Source organism: Sturnira hondurensis, unplaced genomic scaffold, assembly GCF_014824575.4.
Source record: "Sturnira hondurensis isolate 20B ecotype Veracruz unplaced genomic scaffold, ASM1482457v3 Scaffold0025370, whole genome shotgun sequence".
Lineage (NCBI taxonomy): Eukaryota > Metazoa > Chordata > Mammalia > Chiroptera > Phyllostomidae > Sturnira > Sturnira hondurensis.
The window spans coordinates 7,479,967-7,499,751 of NW_028098001.1; the positions used below are offsets into that span (position 1 = coordinate 7,479,967).

Below are 19,785 nucleotides of genomic sequence, written 5' to 3' on the forward strand. Positions count from 1 at the left end.
GTTGCATGGGGATATATTTAGAAGTTCCATTTCATGCATTTAATTGGGCTAGAAAACACTAATACAAGAAAACACCCAACTCTGTATTTAACAACTGTTTCTTGAAGTATGAAGTTAATGGCACAATTAGGACTGAACTAAGCCTTAGAACTTGTTGGTGCTCTTTCCACTTCTCTGCCTGCCTTTCTTACAAACCTCACAAAGTTACCCCATTTAAACAAATAAAAGAAAGGGCTGAATAATATATTTAATAAATATTTTCAAATACCTACAATATTAAATGCACTGTCAGACATACATATTACACTTAATCACTTTTTCACTAGGTTGGTATTATCATAAACATTTTATATATAATGAATGTGAGGCTCAAAAAAATTATGTAATCTGCCCAAGTTACACTCGTTAGTTAAGTGGTAGAAATACACATAAGTTACGCCTGACATCCAAGACCTACTCTCCATTTTATCACAGTATCTTTTATTAAAAACTGTGTTATCTTAAAACCATTAACCTTGGTGAACCCATGATGACAAACATTAGGAAGTCAACCCATGAGTTGTTTTTTAAATTTTTTTTGCTCTTTCATAAGATGATGATGATGATGACGACGATGATGATAACAACAGCAGGATAATAACAATAGCAGGTACTCTTCATTTACTAATGTCAGGTTCTTCAGAAATAGCATTGCTAAGAAGCATAATAGCTTGCCTGGTAGATACTACTTTTTACACACCAGGCTCAGAGAGGTAAAGTTACTTGTTCAAAGCCACATACTTAACTAGTGGCAGAGTCAAGATTTCAACCCAGACGTACCTTCAAAGTCTGTGCACCTGCCAGAATTCAACAGGCACAAGCATAATGAGGTTTTTTATTGCTACACACTGATTTTTACATGTTTAGGTTTAATAAAAACTCTTATATCTTAAAAGTCTGATTTGTTTAGATTCTTATTATTTCTTTTGGTTCTTCTAAAACCTACACCATTCTTGCTAAATGCTCAAATGATGTAAAATACGTACATTAGGTATAAGAAAACTATTTTCCCAATATTATCTCTACTAGATTACACTTAATTTAAAATATTTTTGTATATATGTAAGATAGCCTCTGTTTAATTATTCACATATATACAATATACCAATCAAAACATTTGCTCTATTAATACAGAAAATCTCACTTTTTATAGGTATACTAAGAAAATTTTTATTGTATACTTCATAGCCTTTATTAAATCCCTGGTTTACCACTAGATAGATGGCCCTTTTTAAAAAATGTGACACTACAGAGAATGGCAGGGAAACTGAAACCATATTTAAACTAATGAATGGTTGAATCAAAATTGTGAAAGTGAAATACAGGTCAAATATAGACATCAATGACCAAGAATTACTTTTAAAATCCAAGGCAGCATAAATTACAAATTATGTATATAAGGACTATATCTATATTACAGATAACTATTCTCTCTTGCTTTGAAAAGTGAGCAAAGATTTAAATACCGGAAAATTTAGAACTCTGAATAAAATACTTAGAGCCAATTAGACTGATCTGTTTGTTAAAGACATACTACTCTAAATCCCTTTGTATAGCAAAATAATCATTATCTTTGTCATTCACAACAGGGTGGCTTATTTCTAATCTTGGTCCAAGCCTACCATGTTCCTCTTCACTTTCTATCAAGAAAAATGACACAATCAGCATTGTAATTACAACTTCTAACTTCATATGGGCATTCAGCTTTTTGTCGGAGCCTACCCTCCTGGACTCTGATTACAATCTCCATCTACTCAGTAATCATGCATACTCTACTAATTGTCCTCTGTCTTGCATCTCAACATTTCCATTTATATATCCTTAAGTCTGTCCCACAGTCCCTTTGTTCTCTTTCTACTGTTCTGAGGTTGAAGAATATTTATATTAGAGACACAAGACACTTGTTTAAACAATATGTTCTCACACACTGTCTAATGTATTATAGTTTTCTTTATCTAAATACATATTCCCTGTTTTTTTTAACAACAACATGTAATTCTCCTACAACTGTCTCCAATTTCATTTTGGAATTATGAATCATTCAAAATGAAAAATTCCCATTTGGACCATGATTCTACTCTTAGAATTCTGTAATATGAAACATAAAAATACATGAATACCATGCTTTACATCAAACTAGGGGGAAAAAAGCCAATAATGTCTCATAAAAAAATTTACATTGAATATGCAAATATAAATTTTATTTTTGCATATGATTAGAGAAGTATACATATCTACCTAGCTTTCATGAGAAACACATTTTATGTATGTGTATGTATGTATACACATATATTTAAGTATATAAAGTACTCCAAAAGATAAGTCATCGGAACACTATGAAGTTACTTATATTAGCCAGTTAAAAAGATGTGCAAGTATCCTTAAGTCAGGTAAAACTAAATTATAGCCTAAATGCTGCCAAATATAAACACCCTACTAAATTGTTAAGTCATCATCACCTTTCCCATAATTCAGCCAAAGTAATAAAAAGATTCAAATTAATAAAAAAGAAACTGGGTAAAATAGTTTTACACATACTTCTGAAAGTTGTTTAGAATCACTATCCAAGAGCACACCAAAAGGTTTAAGATCAACAACAATGGTTCCTCACCACCTAAGAGAAAGGGAAGTTTCTTCACTTTTAAAAATAATTACTAACAAAAGAAAACATACTCACCTCTTCGATTAACTTTTCATTTGGTGATGATGTACAAAGACAGACAAGGTAAGTTTGCTTAAAACTACCTTTTGTACCAATCTCTGGATGGTCAGAACACAGCTTTGCTAGAGCAGTTGCTTGACTTAACTGATTTGTTTTGATTAGATGTTTAATTCTCATATCCAACAAGATGGGGCCCTCAAAAGCTAAAAATTCATTCACTTTAAAAAACAAGACATAATTGATTATTAACATTTGGTGACAGTTCATTTGCAACAATACACTTATACAAGGAATATTATTTTAAAAGCACAGGAAGTAATAAGCCCCTCCCCCATTTTTGCAGTTATTTACTACTGTTAGGCTATCACAAAATAACCTAATAAACTAGAGGAGATACTATAGCTACCCTTAAATTTTGCATGAAATATTCTTGCTTTTGAAAGTACCATTTAGAATGAAGTAAATCACTTCTTGATAATAAAAATAATTTCATATTGAATTCTAATAGTCAATGTTTTTAAAATCATACAAATTATCCCCCACCTACAGCATTTATTCTTGAATACCAGGGATAAGCACCCCTAGAAATTAGCAGTGACAGGGCCTACCTATATAAGGATGTAGTCAGTGATTACATCCTTTATAGACAATTACAAAAGAATGAATATTCTAGAAAATGAGACTAGACAAATTCTTTTTCAATACTAATGATTAAAATCTATTTTGATTTAATGAGTGTTTTAAAACATATTAAAATACATAAAAATAAGTAAGAGGGGGGAGTCTGTTAAATGTTCTGTGGATTTGTGCTGTTATTTTAAAATAAATCAATAAACCTCAACATTTGCTTGAGTACCACTTAGGCATAATCAATTTCTTTCAGTTCAAATCTTTAAATTTCCTAGTGCTTGTCTGACCCATGAAAAATAGAAATTTAATTTTTTTCTCTTTGTGAAGAATTTAAATTTTAACAAGCATAAATTTAAACTTTTCCCTAAAGCTTTCTTTACCAGGATGAAAATCAAGTGAAAAATCTACTTCATGATAGCTAGCCTAAAACCTTTGGAAGGCTTTTTATAATAAAACTTTAAATAAAAACACTTCCAATATAAAACAATTTCAATACTTATGAACAGTCTGGAAGATGTGGCTAGTGTGTGCAATTTGCATGCTAGAAAATGAAGAATGAGAGATGTAATTTAAATATCCCCTTTAAATATTCTTTGCTACCCACTAGTGTCTATAAAGACTGTATGATCAATGCTTCTCAGTATTAAAATGATGAGCATATAAACAATTTAACACAGGATCCCAATTTCATACTTTTCTTAAAATCTAGACCTTTGTAGTTACTACTCTCTATTCTTACATTAAATTAAACCAAAAATATAAAGACTGGTAACAGATATAGTTTATAAACGCATAACTTTCTGGTGCCTTTGACTAAATGTCTTCTTGTACATATATATATATACGGCATTATTTTCTTTCTTTAACACCATTACATGATTCTGTTAGGTCAATTATACTGCAAATATTTTTCACAGTTCAGTTCACTGTCAAAGCAAAATGGGCAAAGATTTTAAATAAAAACTTTAAGAAAAGTAAAGTTATTCTGGCTATAAATAAGTCAAAGACTTGAAAATACAACGTCAGATTCCTAATACAATAACCCCCTCAAAAGGAAACTCTTGGTGTGGTGAACACACAATACAGTGTAGGGATGATGTGCTATAGAATTGTGCACTTGAACTCTGCATCATTTTGTTAACCAGTGCCACCCCAATAAATTCAATACAAAGGAAAAGAGGGAAACTCTAATTAATACAAAATTGGGAATTATTTCAAATACTCCCACAAAAGCTCAAAAACAAACCCCGAAGAGCATGTGAAGAAATTATTTACAGATAGCAAGCATTTAACAAAACTGATGACAATCTTAATAGAATCTCAGCCCCTAAAATCTCAAATAACAACATTTAAGTTAGAATGACAAATTGTACAAAAGAAATGCTGTGTTAACTTGATGTATAGAAGAATATATGTTATTATTATAAATTTCAAAAGCATAGTTGCCTGTATGTGATTTTAAACATGGGAAACCACTGCCATACTTAGGGCAAAACTGACTTCAAAGAAATATAAAATATTAGAGCAGAAGGAATTCTACAGATCATTTTGTCCTGCTGCATCATTTGGCAGATGAGTAAACTGAGGCTCAGAGAAGGCAGGTGACTTCCTAGGTTCATCAAGCCAGTTAGCGACAGAACCAGGACTACAATAATGTAATCTTCTGATTCAGTGGTGAGACAAGAAAATTCTTATTTAACTACTATGTCCACTGAATAGAATGACATCTTATAACAACAAAGAGCTGTAAGGAGCATTAGCTTTTAAAGGATAAAAATTAGGTATTCTGAAGCTCATAATTCAAATGGATCAAAATAGCTTACACTCCAACACTCAACTGAGAACCTATTGAAAACTTACTTGTCTCCCTCCCCATCCCCTTTGTCCCTTTCTTTCACTGCTTTCCTTTTTAGCCTATGCTTCCATACATTTTTCTACTTTTTTCCTATCTAGAATGTGTTTTGTTTCCTTATAGAATTATGTCACATAAAGACTACCTCTTTTAGAGCTTGCCACACTTACAAAAGACGTTCTATGATTTTTATTCTTCAGTATCTAGTCATATCAAATTTTACCCCCGCTCTACTTTTCCCAATCCCACCCCAGAAAAATTAAAAACATCTTAAATTTTACTTGTGTGTAGCCTTTTAATCTATGTTCTATATATTCATGGAAATGAACAGGAAAGCAGAATTTACTACATTCAAGCCTTTTAAGAGTTGGATGACATGAAATAATACACATGATACAGCCAGTTCAATTAAGAAACAATTGCCTTCTTCCCATAAAATGATACTTACAGAACAGTAAAAGAGAAAATAATAGTTCTTACATTAATGTAATTGAATGTATTACAATGGGTTGAATTTTTATCAGAAATCATTACATATTATTAACTGAGCATGTACTATGTATCAAAACAGATTAGGTCCTGGATTGTCACCGAGTGGAGTCCATTTATTTCTATTATGTCCATGCCCAGATTCACACATAATTTCCTTTGCAGCATCTCTTACTAGCTGTTTAACAAACACCTCAAACTCTGCATACCAAAATCTCTACACCACACTGATGTTTTCTTAGTCTCCTTTGTGTGCTCAAGCCAGAAACGAATTGGCCTTAAAAATACTTTTCTGCCTCCTTCTCGCCCATATATCCAGTCCACCATCTAACTCTGCCACTTCTAACTCTTAAAGACCCAATCTCATTCATTTTTCTCCATCTCTACTCCCATTCACCCCCTCCTCCCAACCCAAATCATTAATCAGACCCCTTTGTAGCACTCTACTAGTGTTCTGCACCCTCTATACGCTCTGCATCACATTTCCATTGGGACCTAGGGTGTTTTACATCCAAATTGGAAAGCAAGAAGTAAAACCATCTGATTGCAGGTGACACGATATTCTATGTAGACAACTCTACAGATTACACACATATACACAAAACAAAAGCTATTAGAATAAACAAATTCAGCAAAGCTGCAGAACACAAAAAGCAAAACAAAAATAAGTTCCTTTTTTATATACTATCAACGAAAAATCAGAAAAGAAAACTAAGAAAAAATTCCATTTACAATAGCAACAGAAAGAATAAAATACTTAGGAATAAACCTAACCAAGAAGATGAAAGACTTATATACCACATTCTATAAAATAATGCCACAAGAATTAAAGAAGACACAATACATAAAAAGATTTCAAGTTCATCGATTACAAGATGATGTTAACATTACAAGTACCGAAAGCAATTTACAGAATCAAGATAATTCCTACTAAAATTACAATGGCATTTTTTTCAGAAACAGAAAAGTTTTTCCTACAATTATAATTTCAAGAGACCTCAAACTGAAACAATTTTGAAAAAGAACAAAATTTGAGGTCTCACACTTGAAGTTACAATAACCAAAATAGTGTGGTACTGGCAAAAAGATAAGACATATAGGCAATGCAGTAAACTAGAAAGCTCATAAATAAACCCTCACATATATGGTCAAGTGATGTTAAACAAGGTTGTCAAGACCACTCAATGAAACAAAAGGACAGTCTTTTCAACAAATAGTGCTGGAAGACTGGATATCCACATGCAAAAGAATAAAGTTGCACTCTTATGTTAATAAAAAATAATTCAAAATTACTAAAAAACCTAAATATAAGACCCAAAAAGTATAAAGCTCCTAGAAGAAAACAAAAGGGAAAAGCTTCAAGACAGTGGACTTGGCAATGATTATTAGCTGTCACATCAAAGTATAGGCAACAGAAAACAAAAACAAATGGGACTACATTATACTTAACTTTTGTGCATCTAAGTACAGAATCAACAGAGTAAAAAGGCAATGTACAGAACTGGAGAAAATATTTACAAATTATGTATCTGATAAGGGGTTAATATCTATCATACACAGGAACTCCTACAAAATTCAACAACAAAAAATCAAATCCCATTAAAAAGTGAGCAGCCCTGGCTGGTGTGGCTCAGCAGACTGAATGCTGGCCTGTGAACCAGAGGGTGGCAGGTTCAATTCCTAGTCAGGGCACATGCCTGAGTTGTGGGCCAGGTCCCCAGTTGGGAGCACAAGAGAGGCAATCACACATTGATGTTTCTCTCCCTCTCTTCCTCCCCTTCTCTCTCAAAAATAAATAAATAAAATCTTTAAAAAAGAAATGAGCAAAGGACTTGAATAGATAGTTCTCCAAAGATGATATACAACAGACCAATAAATGTAAAGAGATTCAGTATCACTAACCATCAAAGAAATGGAAATCAAAACCACAATGAGGTATCACTCCTCAGCAGTCAAAACAGCTACTATCAAAAAAACAAGTGTTTGTGAGGATGTGGAGAAACTGAAACCTTTGGGCATTACTGATGGGACTGTAAAATGGTACAACCTCTACAGAAAGAGACTGGATTTTCCTCAAAAAAAATTAAAAATAGCTGAACTACCAAACAGTTCAGCTATTCCACTTCCAGGTATGTATCCAAAATAACAGGGTCTTGAAGAGATACCTGCATGCCTATGTTCATTGCAGTACTACTCACAATGGCCAAGAGATGGAAGCAATTGAAATGTCTATCAGCAAAGAGATGAATAAACAAAATGTGGCATATACACACAGTAGAATATTATTCACCCATAAAAAGAAAGAAATTCTGTCACAGTTATAACACGGTAACTCTTTAAGACATTTGGCTAAGTGAAATAAGCCAGTTACAGAAAAAGTAAGTATGGTGATTCTAAGTGAACACTTAAAAATTATTAAATGGTACACTTAATGCAATGTTTTTTACCACAGTGAAAGGACGCATTAAGAAAATCAATTCAGCATTGTTAGTATAGTAAAAAAAAAAAAATCCAATTTGGAAATTTAATAAAAACATACCACTTCAAGCTCCAGATCAGTGGTTTGTAACCCCCAAATGTCAAATTCTCAACCATCTAAAATGTACTAATGCCTATAGCTCACATGCAGAGACTCTAATATAACTGGCCTGAGGTAGGCTTCCAGCAGTAGTACAGGAATGTCTGAACAGTCTCCAGGTGATTCATGCACAGCTAGAATTGACACAACTGCTCTAGGTAAGTGTATTTCATCGTCAAAATTACCAATTACAGATAGACTTAACCTTTACCCATCTCCCACCTTTTCCTGAGGGAGCACATTTATAAGAAATAGAAGTTTCACTTAAAGATTCCAGAATTGCTTAAATCATGTTTCTTGCTTTTTAATTAAGTCTGAAAGTTTATGTTTATGACCAATTGTGGTAAACTTCATGATCATAAAAATTTTTGACATGACTGATATAAAATAATTTTAAGGATTAAATATGTCATGTCCTAGTTCTAACTAGTTAGTATACGACACTAAAATTTTTGTGTGAAAAAACATTTAATTTCTAGTAATTAAATTCTGATAAACTCATCTTATAAAATTATTATAAAATACACTCATTAAAACAGAAACAATAGATATTTTTAGAATGTTTCAAGAAGCCAATGAGTATGTTTTAAAATATTTTTTAGTGAAAACAAAAATTTGGGGGTCACTGTATTTATATTAATTTTATAACAATATAATTAATGTTAACAAAACACAAAATAGATACAAAATACGTTATCAGCCTGAAATGAGACAGTGAACACTTTTATAAGCTTACTGCAGTTAACTTCGACCAGCTTAATTCTACCCAGTGGTTGATCCTCAAGGATCTCAGGGTTCTACACAAGTAAAGGCAATATAATTTAGTAGCAATTTTTTAGCCCTGGCTGCTGTGGCTCAGTGGCTTGAGTGCCAGCCTGTGAACCAAAAGGTTACTGGTACCACTCCCAATCAGGGCACATGCCTGGGTTGCAGGCCAAGTCCCCAGTAGGGGGCACATGAGAGGCAACCATACACTGATGTTTCTTTCCTTCTTTCACCATCCCTTCCCCTCTCTCTAAAAATAACTAAATAAATAATATTTTTTAAAAATTTAGTAGCAATAAAAAAAAATCAGCCAATTTACTTACATTTTATAGTAAGACGAGGATGGTTAAGAACAAGAAAAAGAAAAACAAAGCAAAATAAAGTTTTTAAAAAAGACAATGAAGGAGAAGGTAGAAAAACTATTTCTAAGAATAGTTTGATATGTAGTCTATAAGATGCTCTTTTAGTGGTTTTGTGTAAGAAATGTTCTAACACACACACACAAAAACACTGCCAGTAGATTTACTTTAAGTCTAAGACTCAAAGTCAGCCCTTTTGGAATTCTCTACAGACAGGTAAAGATAAATACACACATACCGCTGATATATGTAACAAAAGAACAGGATTTATTACCTGAAAGTAAATGCAGTTGTGCATGCAAAAATCAAATCTGGTATTGGCCTATTTACCTGGAAAGTATTAACTTATCATTTGCTTCATGCTCCTATTTCCTCCCTCTTTAAGATATTATTATGTATGTATCTTTAAGATATTATTATTGTATCTTATGTATGCCAGTATCTGGAAAACCAGGCAGCAATTTTCCATGTTCACTTTAAAATGCCAAGTTTATTAGTGAAATAAAGATATTTTCTCATAAAACTCTGGAGGATTTATAAGTATTATGAAAAGCTTAAGCTTCAGAAATGTCCTTTGAAAACCAAGGGGAAGGAAGAAGTAAAGAAAGAGGGATAAAAGTAGGAAAAAAGAAAAAGAAGAAATGAAAAAGAAGACTACAGTGCTTTTACATTCAAGAAAGGAGTGCCAAGTGATAAAAATTCAATTTATGCAATAGCAAATTATCCCAATATAGAAGGAGAAAGGAAGCCCTGGCTAGGTAGCTTAGTTGGTTAGAACTTCTTCTGATACACCAAGGTTGTGGGTTCAATCCCTGGTCAGGACACATACAAGAATCAACCAATGAATGCATAAATAAGTGGAACTACAAATCTCTCTCTCTTTCTTGCTCTAAAATCAATAAATGAATTTAAAAAAAGAAGTAGAAAGAAAATGGTCACAGAAATTCAGTGTGACTGCGATAGGAGGCTTTCTCAGAATTTAGACTTTCAAATGTTGTCATGTAGGAAAAAAGGTAAAAGCAGGTTCAGGTCCAATGATACACCATGAGTGTGCAAATATTATTAAAGCTAAGACCCAAGATGAACCCTAGCACACCAAAAACGTTGAGAACAATGAAACTGGTGCAGGTGAATAATTTTCTTGAGGAAAAATAAAAAGCCTGCTCCTTGAGTCTAATTATGTGTTACTTATGACAGAGAAAAGAAAAATTTCTCTACTCTTAATGGTGGTTTTGATAAGCTTTATACTGAAAAGGGTAGAACAATGGAGCAAATAAAAACAAATGAGAAAATATAATTTTCAAAATGGGGCTGAAGGTACATTTGTAAAACTGAAGGGAAACAGATATAATACTAAGAGTCTCAAAATTAATTATACTAAAAATGCTTTGTTTAAAAACAATAAAAACTGGTAGTAAACAAGATGCCCTTTATTAGGTAAACTGATAAACTGTGGTATATTCATACAACAGAGTATTATTCAGCAATAAAAAGGAATGAGCTATTACACCAAAGACATAGATGAATGTTAAATGCACATTGCTAAATGAAATAAACTAGACTGAAAAGGCTATAATTATGACAATCTCGAAAAGGAAAAACTTGGCAAACAGGTGAGGAGCTGTCAGGTGCTCACTCAGGAGAAGGTTGAATGGGTGCAGCAGTTTTTTTAAGAGCAGTAACCTATTCTGTATGACACTTTAATGATGGATACAGGACATATGTGTTTGTCAAAATTCACGGAACTCTTCAGCACAGAGGGAATCTTAAGGTATGGAATTTTTTAAAGTTTACTTAGGAGGTTTGGGAAGCCCAAGATGGAATGCAAAATATGGTAAAAAGAATCTAAATGTATCACAGATATTATGAAAGAACTTCACTAAAAGAGGTGGGGACATTAGGTGTTTATAGTTTACTTAGAACTTTGGCTAAATAGAATCTGTAAGAATAATGGCAAGAGGAAGCGTACATAGCCTTGTACTCTAATTGATAAGTATGTTTTCCATAGGGGTACAGATTCTCAATTCTGAAACCATTATATTTGTATACTAGGACTGATTATGTATATGGACTGTCAAGGGTAGGAAAAGCCAACCGGAAAAGACCACATACTGTATGATTCCAATTATATGACATTTTGTTGAAGTGAAGGTAATAGATAAGCAAAGAGGAGGATGCTAGAATAATCAATGTGGTATGGATTAGAATTAGAGACATCATCATACAGTTGGTAACATATAAAAATGTTTATAGGTATGTGTATATACACAGATTAGTATACCAACATATTTTGTTGCCTTATCCATGGAGAGGTCCTAGAAGCAATGTCTTCCTAGTATCTGTGTCATCATACTCAGATGGCACACCCAGTTACCAGGTCTTCGTTTCTACTACTATTCTCATTAAAAGGAACCAGAGCTTCTTGAAGAATTAGCTGATTTTAAGACTGGAGTAGGAAATATGCAAGATAAGCAACTTGTAGTGCCAGAAAGCAAGAAAGTATGCAAACAAAAAATATAACTCACAATGATGGGGTTATGGCAAAGGGTCACAGAAGTTAACTCAGAGTTCCCAATGTTGAAAGCTGGAACAATTTGAGCAACAAAATAAAGTAGTATTGGATTATGACCAAAGTATAAAATAAGTAATGAATGAGGCTACAATAGTATAAATGACTAAGTAACTACATGAGGAAGAAAAGACCAATCTCCTGTGTAAAATTGCAAATTAGCTATGCAGATAACTGTTTCCTCAACAAGGTAGGTTAGTTAATTCTCTACCTGTGTGGGTAGCATATAGTAACCTTCTTCCAAAGAGGGGAGCATGGAAAAGGGAGAAGGATAACTGTACAGTGAAGAAACCTGACAAACACACTACCTCAGCCAGATGATCAAGGATAACATAACAGTCAAAAGTAACACGGACAGCATGCATCCTTGATCAATACAGTGACAGTGGCACTTTACCTCTGTGATCTTCCTCCCCCAAACCCACAAGCCCAGTTGTAATCATCAGAGCAACATCATACAAATCCCAGTTGAGGGATGTGCTACAAAATACCTGACCAGAATTCCTCAAAACTGTCAAGGTCATCAAAAACAAGGAAAATCTGAAAAATTCTCACAGCCAAGAGGAGCTAAGGAGACATGATGACTAAATGTAATGTGGAATCCTGGATGATATCCTGGAACAGAAAAGGGACATTAAGTAAAAACTAAGAAAACTGAATAAAGTATGGACTTTAATAACACAGTATCAAGACTGTTTTATTATTGTGACAAATGTATCAAAATAATCCAAGATGATAATAGGCAAACTGGTTGTGAGAACACTTCATGATTTTTCTATAAATCTAAACTAAAAAGTTCATTTAAAAAATAATAACTTAGGTCAGACTAACCCCAATATTAAACAGTCTAACTTAACAGAACTCTAGCCAAATATTATAGTTTTTCATCAAATCCTTATAGACAAAAAGGAGAACTATAGGCCAGACATAAGAAACAATGGGTGTGTCTGATGAAGTGATAATAACCAAAAAGTGTTGATTAAAGGATTGAAGGCAAGCAGAAAGATTTCTGCAAGTATCCCAAGGGCTAGGTTTCTGGACATGATCTTTTCATAATTATTACCAAGGACCTCGATGCTAACAGAATGTATACTAACAAGTCAAACCTTGAAAAACAAAATGAAGATTTAAAAGGACTTTGACAATTACATAGACAGAATAAATCTTATTAAAGAGTAAAATTCAATAGACAAAAAAGTAATACCAAAAGACAAAGTAAAAAAATATAAATAATTTGATAGTAGCATTTAAAAATTTTTGTGTGTGGTTTTAATGACCTCATTGAGTTGTGAGAAAGATATGGCTACCCAAAAAGGCAATGTCATCTTAAGTCATACTAACTTAAGTATAAATTTTTAGATGAAGGGGAGAGAGTACTAATGTCCTCAAAGCTGGCCAACTCATGTTTAGGGTACATAGTAAGTTCTGAGAATTACATGTTAAAGAGAACAACCACCAACAAAAATGGACTAAAAAATTAGGTAGCATGATTGTAGACTCAAAAGCCTTAATAGATGGCATTTAGTCTACAGAAGAAAAGATGACTAAGCATTAACATGATGGCAATCTTTAAATATCTTGATTGATATGGTGGGGAAGATGGATTTACACTGCTTGGTATGGCTTTAGGGGTAACCCTAGATCCAAAAGATGTAAACTCTAAGAATGCAGTTTTCACAATAAATATTTTCCAACAAAAGGTTAAGAATGGACTGAACTATACAGTTACTATTCTCTAGGAGTGTTCAAGTAAAGGCCTGCTATCTCCTAGTGATATTTTAGAAGGGAGTTACGATTGAGTAAAAAGTAAATGATCATTCAGTGCCTTTCCAATCTTGAGATTATGACTAAAGAAAGGCACAGCAGTATATGAGCCTAAAAAGTTCCTGTGGTATCAAAAGCCATCTATCTACCTGCATTATGTTGGTTTAGTTATTAGACTCACCGTAATTCTAGGAGGCTAACATGTTAAAGAGAAACCAGTATTATAAATTTTGAGTCCTGCCAACTCTCAATCTCCCAAAATCAAAGAGCATTTCTTGGTCTAGCTAGGTTTTAGTAGGCCCAGACTTAGTCAAACCAAAACCAAAACCGAAACCAAACAAAAATGGAAATAATTTGAGATTAAATGGGTTATCTACTGTAGAAATATTACATCAAACTTGAAAGGTTTCACTATAAACAAACTTATGAGCAATGCCTATTAAGGTTACTTTTGTTCTCTGAACTCTGGTTCTTCTCTTCAAACTTGCTGTTGGATTAAGTTAAACCAAGGGGCTGAATATATAATATAAAAAGCCAAAAGTCCCCCATCTTTCTAAACCATCAAAATTGAAAATGTAAATAAATTCTGTGTAAAATGTTAATTCCTACAACTGTTTCAAAGGAGGAAATGGCTATACTCCTCTAGTTTGTGTGATTCTACATAAAATGACTCCTATCAAAGAAGCATTCTAAATAACAGAGAACCACGTAAAGATTATGGCTACAAAAATCTTTTAATCATATAGTATCTTTCTGATTGCTTCATGAGTTAGACTAAAGTCTGGCTACCTACAATCCTTTTGCTATTATAGAAGCTCCTATTGGTTGCACATTCCAAATTATTCCATTGGCTCTATCAGGTAAAGACCAAGAAATAAAGCAGCACAGAGATGGGCAGACATTTGTTAAAAGAAACGATGTTAGGCAGTTTTAAACAAGTAAGAACTGAGTACACTTTCTTTTAAAATAAATTTTAAATCTCCGTTAAGGTAAATGTTTCATTTTCCTACTTTAGCATAATGCGTAAGTTTGCCAAAAACCCTCTTCAGAAATTGAAAACAGAAAAAAGAAGTTAATTCTTTATTTAACCTAGATGGAATTTTATTTTTATTAGGCTAAGGTGCAACAGGGTATATTCTAGAAAAGAGAGAGGTTGAAAAGCTGATTTCAATTCCTGGCTCTGCCTCATATCACTGGCAATGTGATGAAGAAAAGTCAAGTAATCTTTCTGAGCCTCAATTTTCTGATATGTGTAAGAGAAAAACAAGACCTTTTTCCTAGGATCATTGTGATATTTAAATGAAACCATGCATATAAAAACATATTTCAAACTGCTTGAATTAAACAATGTTATTTGATATTATTACTATATTACATCCACTATTTTTAAAAGCTGAGATTAGAAAGTATAATTTGATTATAACAATAAAACATAATGATATCAATATAATGGAAATAAAAACTAATATGCCAAAGGCAAAAAACATCTGAGTCTCAATTTTTAAATATTCTTATTTTAAATAATGAATGTCTACTCTCTTTCTCTAAGATCTTGAAAACATTAACTAATTTGTGGACATCCACAAAAGAAGGGGGCACTAGAAATAAACTTTTTGTGTAAGAATTAAGAAAACAGATAACACTGCTAAGAACAATCAGGAAAGCATGGAGAAATGGAAAGAAGGGGAGTCAGGTAGGAACAACTGGCTTGAAGAGAAATTTGGAGATTAGGTGGGAAGCTTTTTAGTAAATATCAAAGTATCAGAAGAGCTCATGAGCAACAGGCTTTATATACTTCATTCTCAGAGCCCTCAAAATTTGCTGTCACACTATAAAATACATAGAGTTCGCCATCAATCAACAGGAAAAGCAGTAATAAACAACAAAGGCAACTCATCTAATTCTCTAATTTAACCTTGGAAAAGGTTAGAATGAAAGCTGGGCACTTTCCAAAATGATCTCAAGAAAAGGACCAAAGATGACAACTATGCTTTTCATTATGGTATATAGTTTTTGAACTCTCAACACTTATCAGTGTTTTAGCCATTTATTTCCAATAGGTTACCAGCCAGTTTGAGTTTAAGAGGGATCTTTATTGCCTGAGCTCATATAATAACAACAAAGAAGGATAAAATAAGACTGGGCAATAAGCTCCTTGAGAAAGAGTACTAATCTTAGAGACAGAAGACTTGAGAGTTCTAACATTAATTTCTTATTCTATTTTGAAGAAAAGCATTTAACTACCCTATTTCTGCATCTCCATCTGTCAAGTTAGTTATCAAATATAAGTCAGACTGCCACCTGTCAGGATGTTGCAGAGAGAATTCCTCTATTAAAAAGATGGGGAAAAAAATGTAGTTTCTCTGTAATGTTAAGACAGTAAAATCCTATAAATATATCTTTCCTCCAAAATAAATAAAAATGAAGGGTTTCAAGCACCTCAGATAAAATTCAATCAAATGGTCCTTGTTTGGGATATCTTGAGATGAACCACATCAAAACAATTTTAAGTACTTATTTTTTTTCTGGTCTAATGATTCTTTTTTCTCTCTCTCTTTCTCTCTCTCTCTCTCTAGAAAATTTACCTTTATCCTTATCCAAGGGTTCCTGGGAAAGAATAGTGCACAGTACCGGGTTTTTCCACACCCCAGTCTCTTGAGCTAGAGTAGCTAAAAAATGCAATTCACAGCTGCCATTCTCCATCAGCTTTTCATGAGCTACCTATAAATATTAAATAAACATCCAAAGAATTACAACAGATTTTTAAAAGCAAGCTTATCAGGCTTTAAATATAATGCTAAACTTTTGAAAAATTAAGACTTTTATCTTTAAAATTTCATGTCATATTACAAAGTGCTAAATTCCTCTACTTCTGATTTTTAAAGTAAAATCTCAAGGATAAGCATTATATCAAGTATAAAGTTTAAATAAATACAGTGTATTTTTATAAATAAGTCCATGTTATTTTCCCCCAAAGTCTTAACCAAGAGCAAAGCTATTTCTCAAAGAAGCTATCAAAATATCTATATCATAAAAGACCTTACTTGTTTTATATCCTGTGTTAGTTAAAAAAAATCCCCAAAACTTCTATTCTTAATAAATGATAGAGCTGCATCAAGGCCCATGTGACCACTTACACATATTCCAGTAAGAGACTTATGGAAAGAAAACAATTAAATGCATAATTTTTCATTTATTCACTACATATTCCTGGCAAAATTCTGTTACAGCTCACACGAACCTTGCTTACTAGTTTTTTTCCAAATGTTCACATAATTGGCTTATTCTTCAGGACACGAAAGATCCTGGACCAATAGTTTTTATTCAATTCGGAAAATGTTTACTGAGAATTTCTATGGGCAAAGTACCAGAGAAGTACTGGGGGAAGAGAACTAGTCCCTATGATTATGGGACTTATCCTCTAGTGGGATAAAGAAATGTTTAAACAGTTAACACAGAGGCAAAATGAAACAAATGCTGTCAAGCAGGTATAAAATAACCCCAAGGAAGCTCCAAAATAAGAGCAGTATCGTGGAAACTCTTAAAATTCCATGCTTTGTTCTTGCAAAACACCTATTCCTCAATACCATAAAAACTCCCACTGCCATGATTTCAAGTGCTTTCAGAAATTTTCTTTGAGCAACTGCTGAAAGCTACCATAGAGGAATTTAAAGAGTTATTTCCTTCTCATGAACTCATATAAAAGTATCAACTAGTACTATTATTTTAAAAAGGAAAGTTTAAAAGTTTATCTTATGCTGACCAAAAGTAAATAAATAAATAAATAAATGAATAAATAGCATAATGGAATTAGTATTATATTTATATATAAATAACTTATTTAATTCTGTGGTAGAGTGTCTGGATTATTTACCTAAAAATAAACATTCTGGGAAAAAAACCAAGACACAAGGTACTGATATGGCTGAAGTAGAAATTGCATAATCAGAAAGTTAGCTACAATATGACAAGACACTTTTGTTTCAACAGTTTTTAAGTACCTATTATGTGTAAGACGTAATAGAATCCTATGGTATTAAGATATGAATCCTACTTTCAAGAATTTTATACTTCATATAGATTTTAATGTTTAATATTAAATAGGAAAACTGACTTCTTTAACTACAGTTTATTTCACATGCTTCTGAAATTTGAGACTAACTCTCTGCAATATATCTCCTGCAGGAAAACGTAAGGCCAAAGGGTATTTTGAGAACCCTGGCTAGAGAAAAAGACAACTATACTTTTTAAAACTGGCTAGCAGGAACACTCTTTTTAACCAATTAATGAACATTTTCTTGTTTCTATAATAAAACCCAGCACAATCTAGTGCTTGAAACAAAATTTAATGTGCTTAAAAATGTTCCAAAACAACTAAATGCAAAATTGTATAGTACTTCATATAAATAGAATAAAATAATAAAAGAGACAACACATATGTTTTCAGCTTTAGAGAAAAAAAGCATGTGCTTTGGAATAAAGAACCTGAGTTCAAATAACTACTCTTGGTATTAGCTGTGTAAGTACAGGCAGATAAATATTTTAGAGTATGAGCCTCAGTTTCCTCACCTTTAAAATGGGAAAAACATAACTACCCCCACAAAAGTTTTCATAAGAATTAAATGAGATATGTTAAAGATTATTACAGATTTTCAGCATTAGCTAAACTGCTTCTAAATACAAATGAGGACATTTTCTTTTATGTTCCCTGACTGTTCTGGCAGTCTTCTAATTATATCGCCTTAAAGAACAGTGCACTATTCAACTAAACTAAACATATATTCATTTAGGAAACATTTATTGGGTACCTACTATATTGTAAGATACTAGTGCTAATAATAGCAGCAATTAATGTTTCTCACTACATAGATGTTTTAAAGGTGAACCCAATAATTTATTAAGACTAAAGAAAACTGACCTAAAATATATCTATATTAAAACTAATAGGCAAATATTCTTACCTGCACCAGTGTTTGAAATTGTTCCCACTGTTTATTTGATAACTCAACAGGCAGGCATAATAAAAGCTCAACACAGCTTCTAAAAAACAAAAAGTTGGTAAGGATACAAATAATTATCAAAATTTGAAGTAAAACAAAATGAGTAATTCTAGTATCATCAGTAGACTTCCCATTACTAATTTATTTAAAATTAAACTATTGTAAGAGCTGAGATATAAAGTTAAAACAAAAAAGCTAAATCTAATTTTTTATTTAACTCAAAGGTCTACTCACAATGCCAAGCGTTCCAGAACCAATGCTACATTTTCACATTCAGAGGTAAGATAAGGTCGGGCTTTAACATAACTTTGGATAGCCACTGTGTATACCTCCAATAAAGGTAAGGGATCTTCTGAAGTTTTCCATTTCTCTGCATATTCAAGGAGTGTCTGTTTTGGAATGAATAATAAAAAGTATTTAATGTAAATCCAAATATACGCTGGACTAATCAACTGTTTTTATTTCACACATGAGAAATTTTAAAAATAACATTTTTTGTTTATTTAAAAAAATACTAGTTTATACTGATTAAAATAGTTAAAGTTATAAAGCCATTGTCTTATTTCTAGCAGCTCTCCATAGGGAACTAAACAGTGTGAATTCATCCAACAATATGGCATCATTTTATGAAGGCTCGTTTTAAGTAGTATAAATACTATCTCCTCTCTACCCCAGTCAAAATTCTGCATTCTACTCAAAATTTTTTAAATTTAAGTTATTTTAAATAGAAGAATTTCAAAGAATATTTGTTTTCTACTTTTTATATAAGGAGCATAAAATTCAACACAAGAATAAATGAATCACAAATGGTAGGAAAAAACATGTAATTTTTCAATTAATAAAAATTATAGTGCATAACATATTACTTTCTTTTTTTAAATTTAATTTTATTTTTAGAGAGAGGGAAAAGAGGGAGAAAGAGAGGGAGAGAAACATCAATGTGTGGTTGCCTTTCTCATTATCATCTACTAGGAACCTGGCCCACAATCAGGCATGTGCCCTGACTGGGAATTGAATTTGTGACCCCTTGGTTTGCAGGCCGTCATTGAATCTACTGAGCCATACCAGCAAGATCTAT

At 32.5% G+C, this 19,785-nt stretch overlaps 2 protein-coding genes across 4 annotated transcripts in view; one reads left to right on the forward strand and one right to left on the reverse strand.

Moving 5' to 3' along the window:
* GJB7 (gap junction protein beta 7) overlaps positions 1–19,785 on the forward strand; it is an 86,615-nt gene that overhangs the window by 57,115 nt on the left and 9,715 nt on the right. The window contains exon 2 of the mRNA XM_037039419.1: positions 18,932–18,986. Within this exon, the coding sequence (XP_036895314.1) occupies positions 18,932–18,986 (55 nt within the window). The remainder of the gene's footprint in view (positions 1–18,931; positions 18,987–19,785) is intronic.
* Positions 1–19,785, reverse strand: part of ZNF292 (zinc finger protein 292) — a 100,119-nt gene that overhangs the window by 31,065 nt on the left and 49,269 nt on the right. For 2 of the 3 annotated variants that reach the window (XM_037039414.1, XM_037039413.1), the window contains exons 2-5: positions 18,942–19,096; positions 18,669–18,747; positions 16,293–16,428; positions 2,717–2,919 (exon numbers count right to left, since the gene is read on the reverse strand). In XM_037039414.1, the coding sequence (XP_036895309.1) occupies positions 2,717–2,919; positions 16,293–16,428; positions 18,669–18,747; positions 18,942–19,096 (573 nt within the window). Of the gene's footprint in view, positions 1–2,716; positions 2,920–16,292; positions 16,429–18,668; positions 18,748–18,941; positions 19,097–19,785 lie in introns of those variants that run through there. The other variant, XM_037039415.1, reaches the window with a different exon arrangement.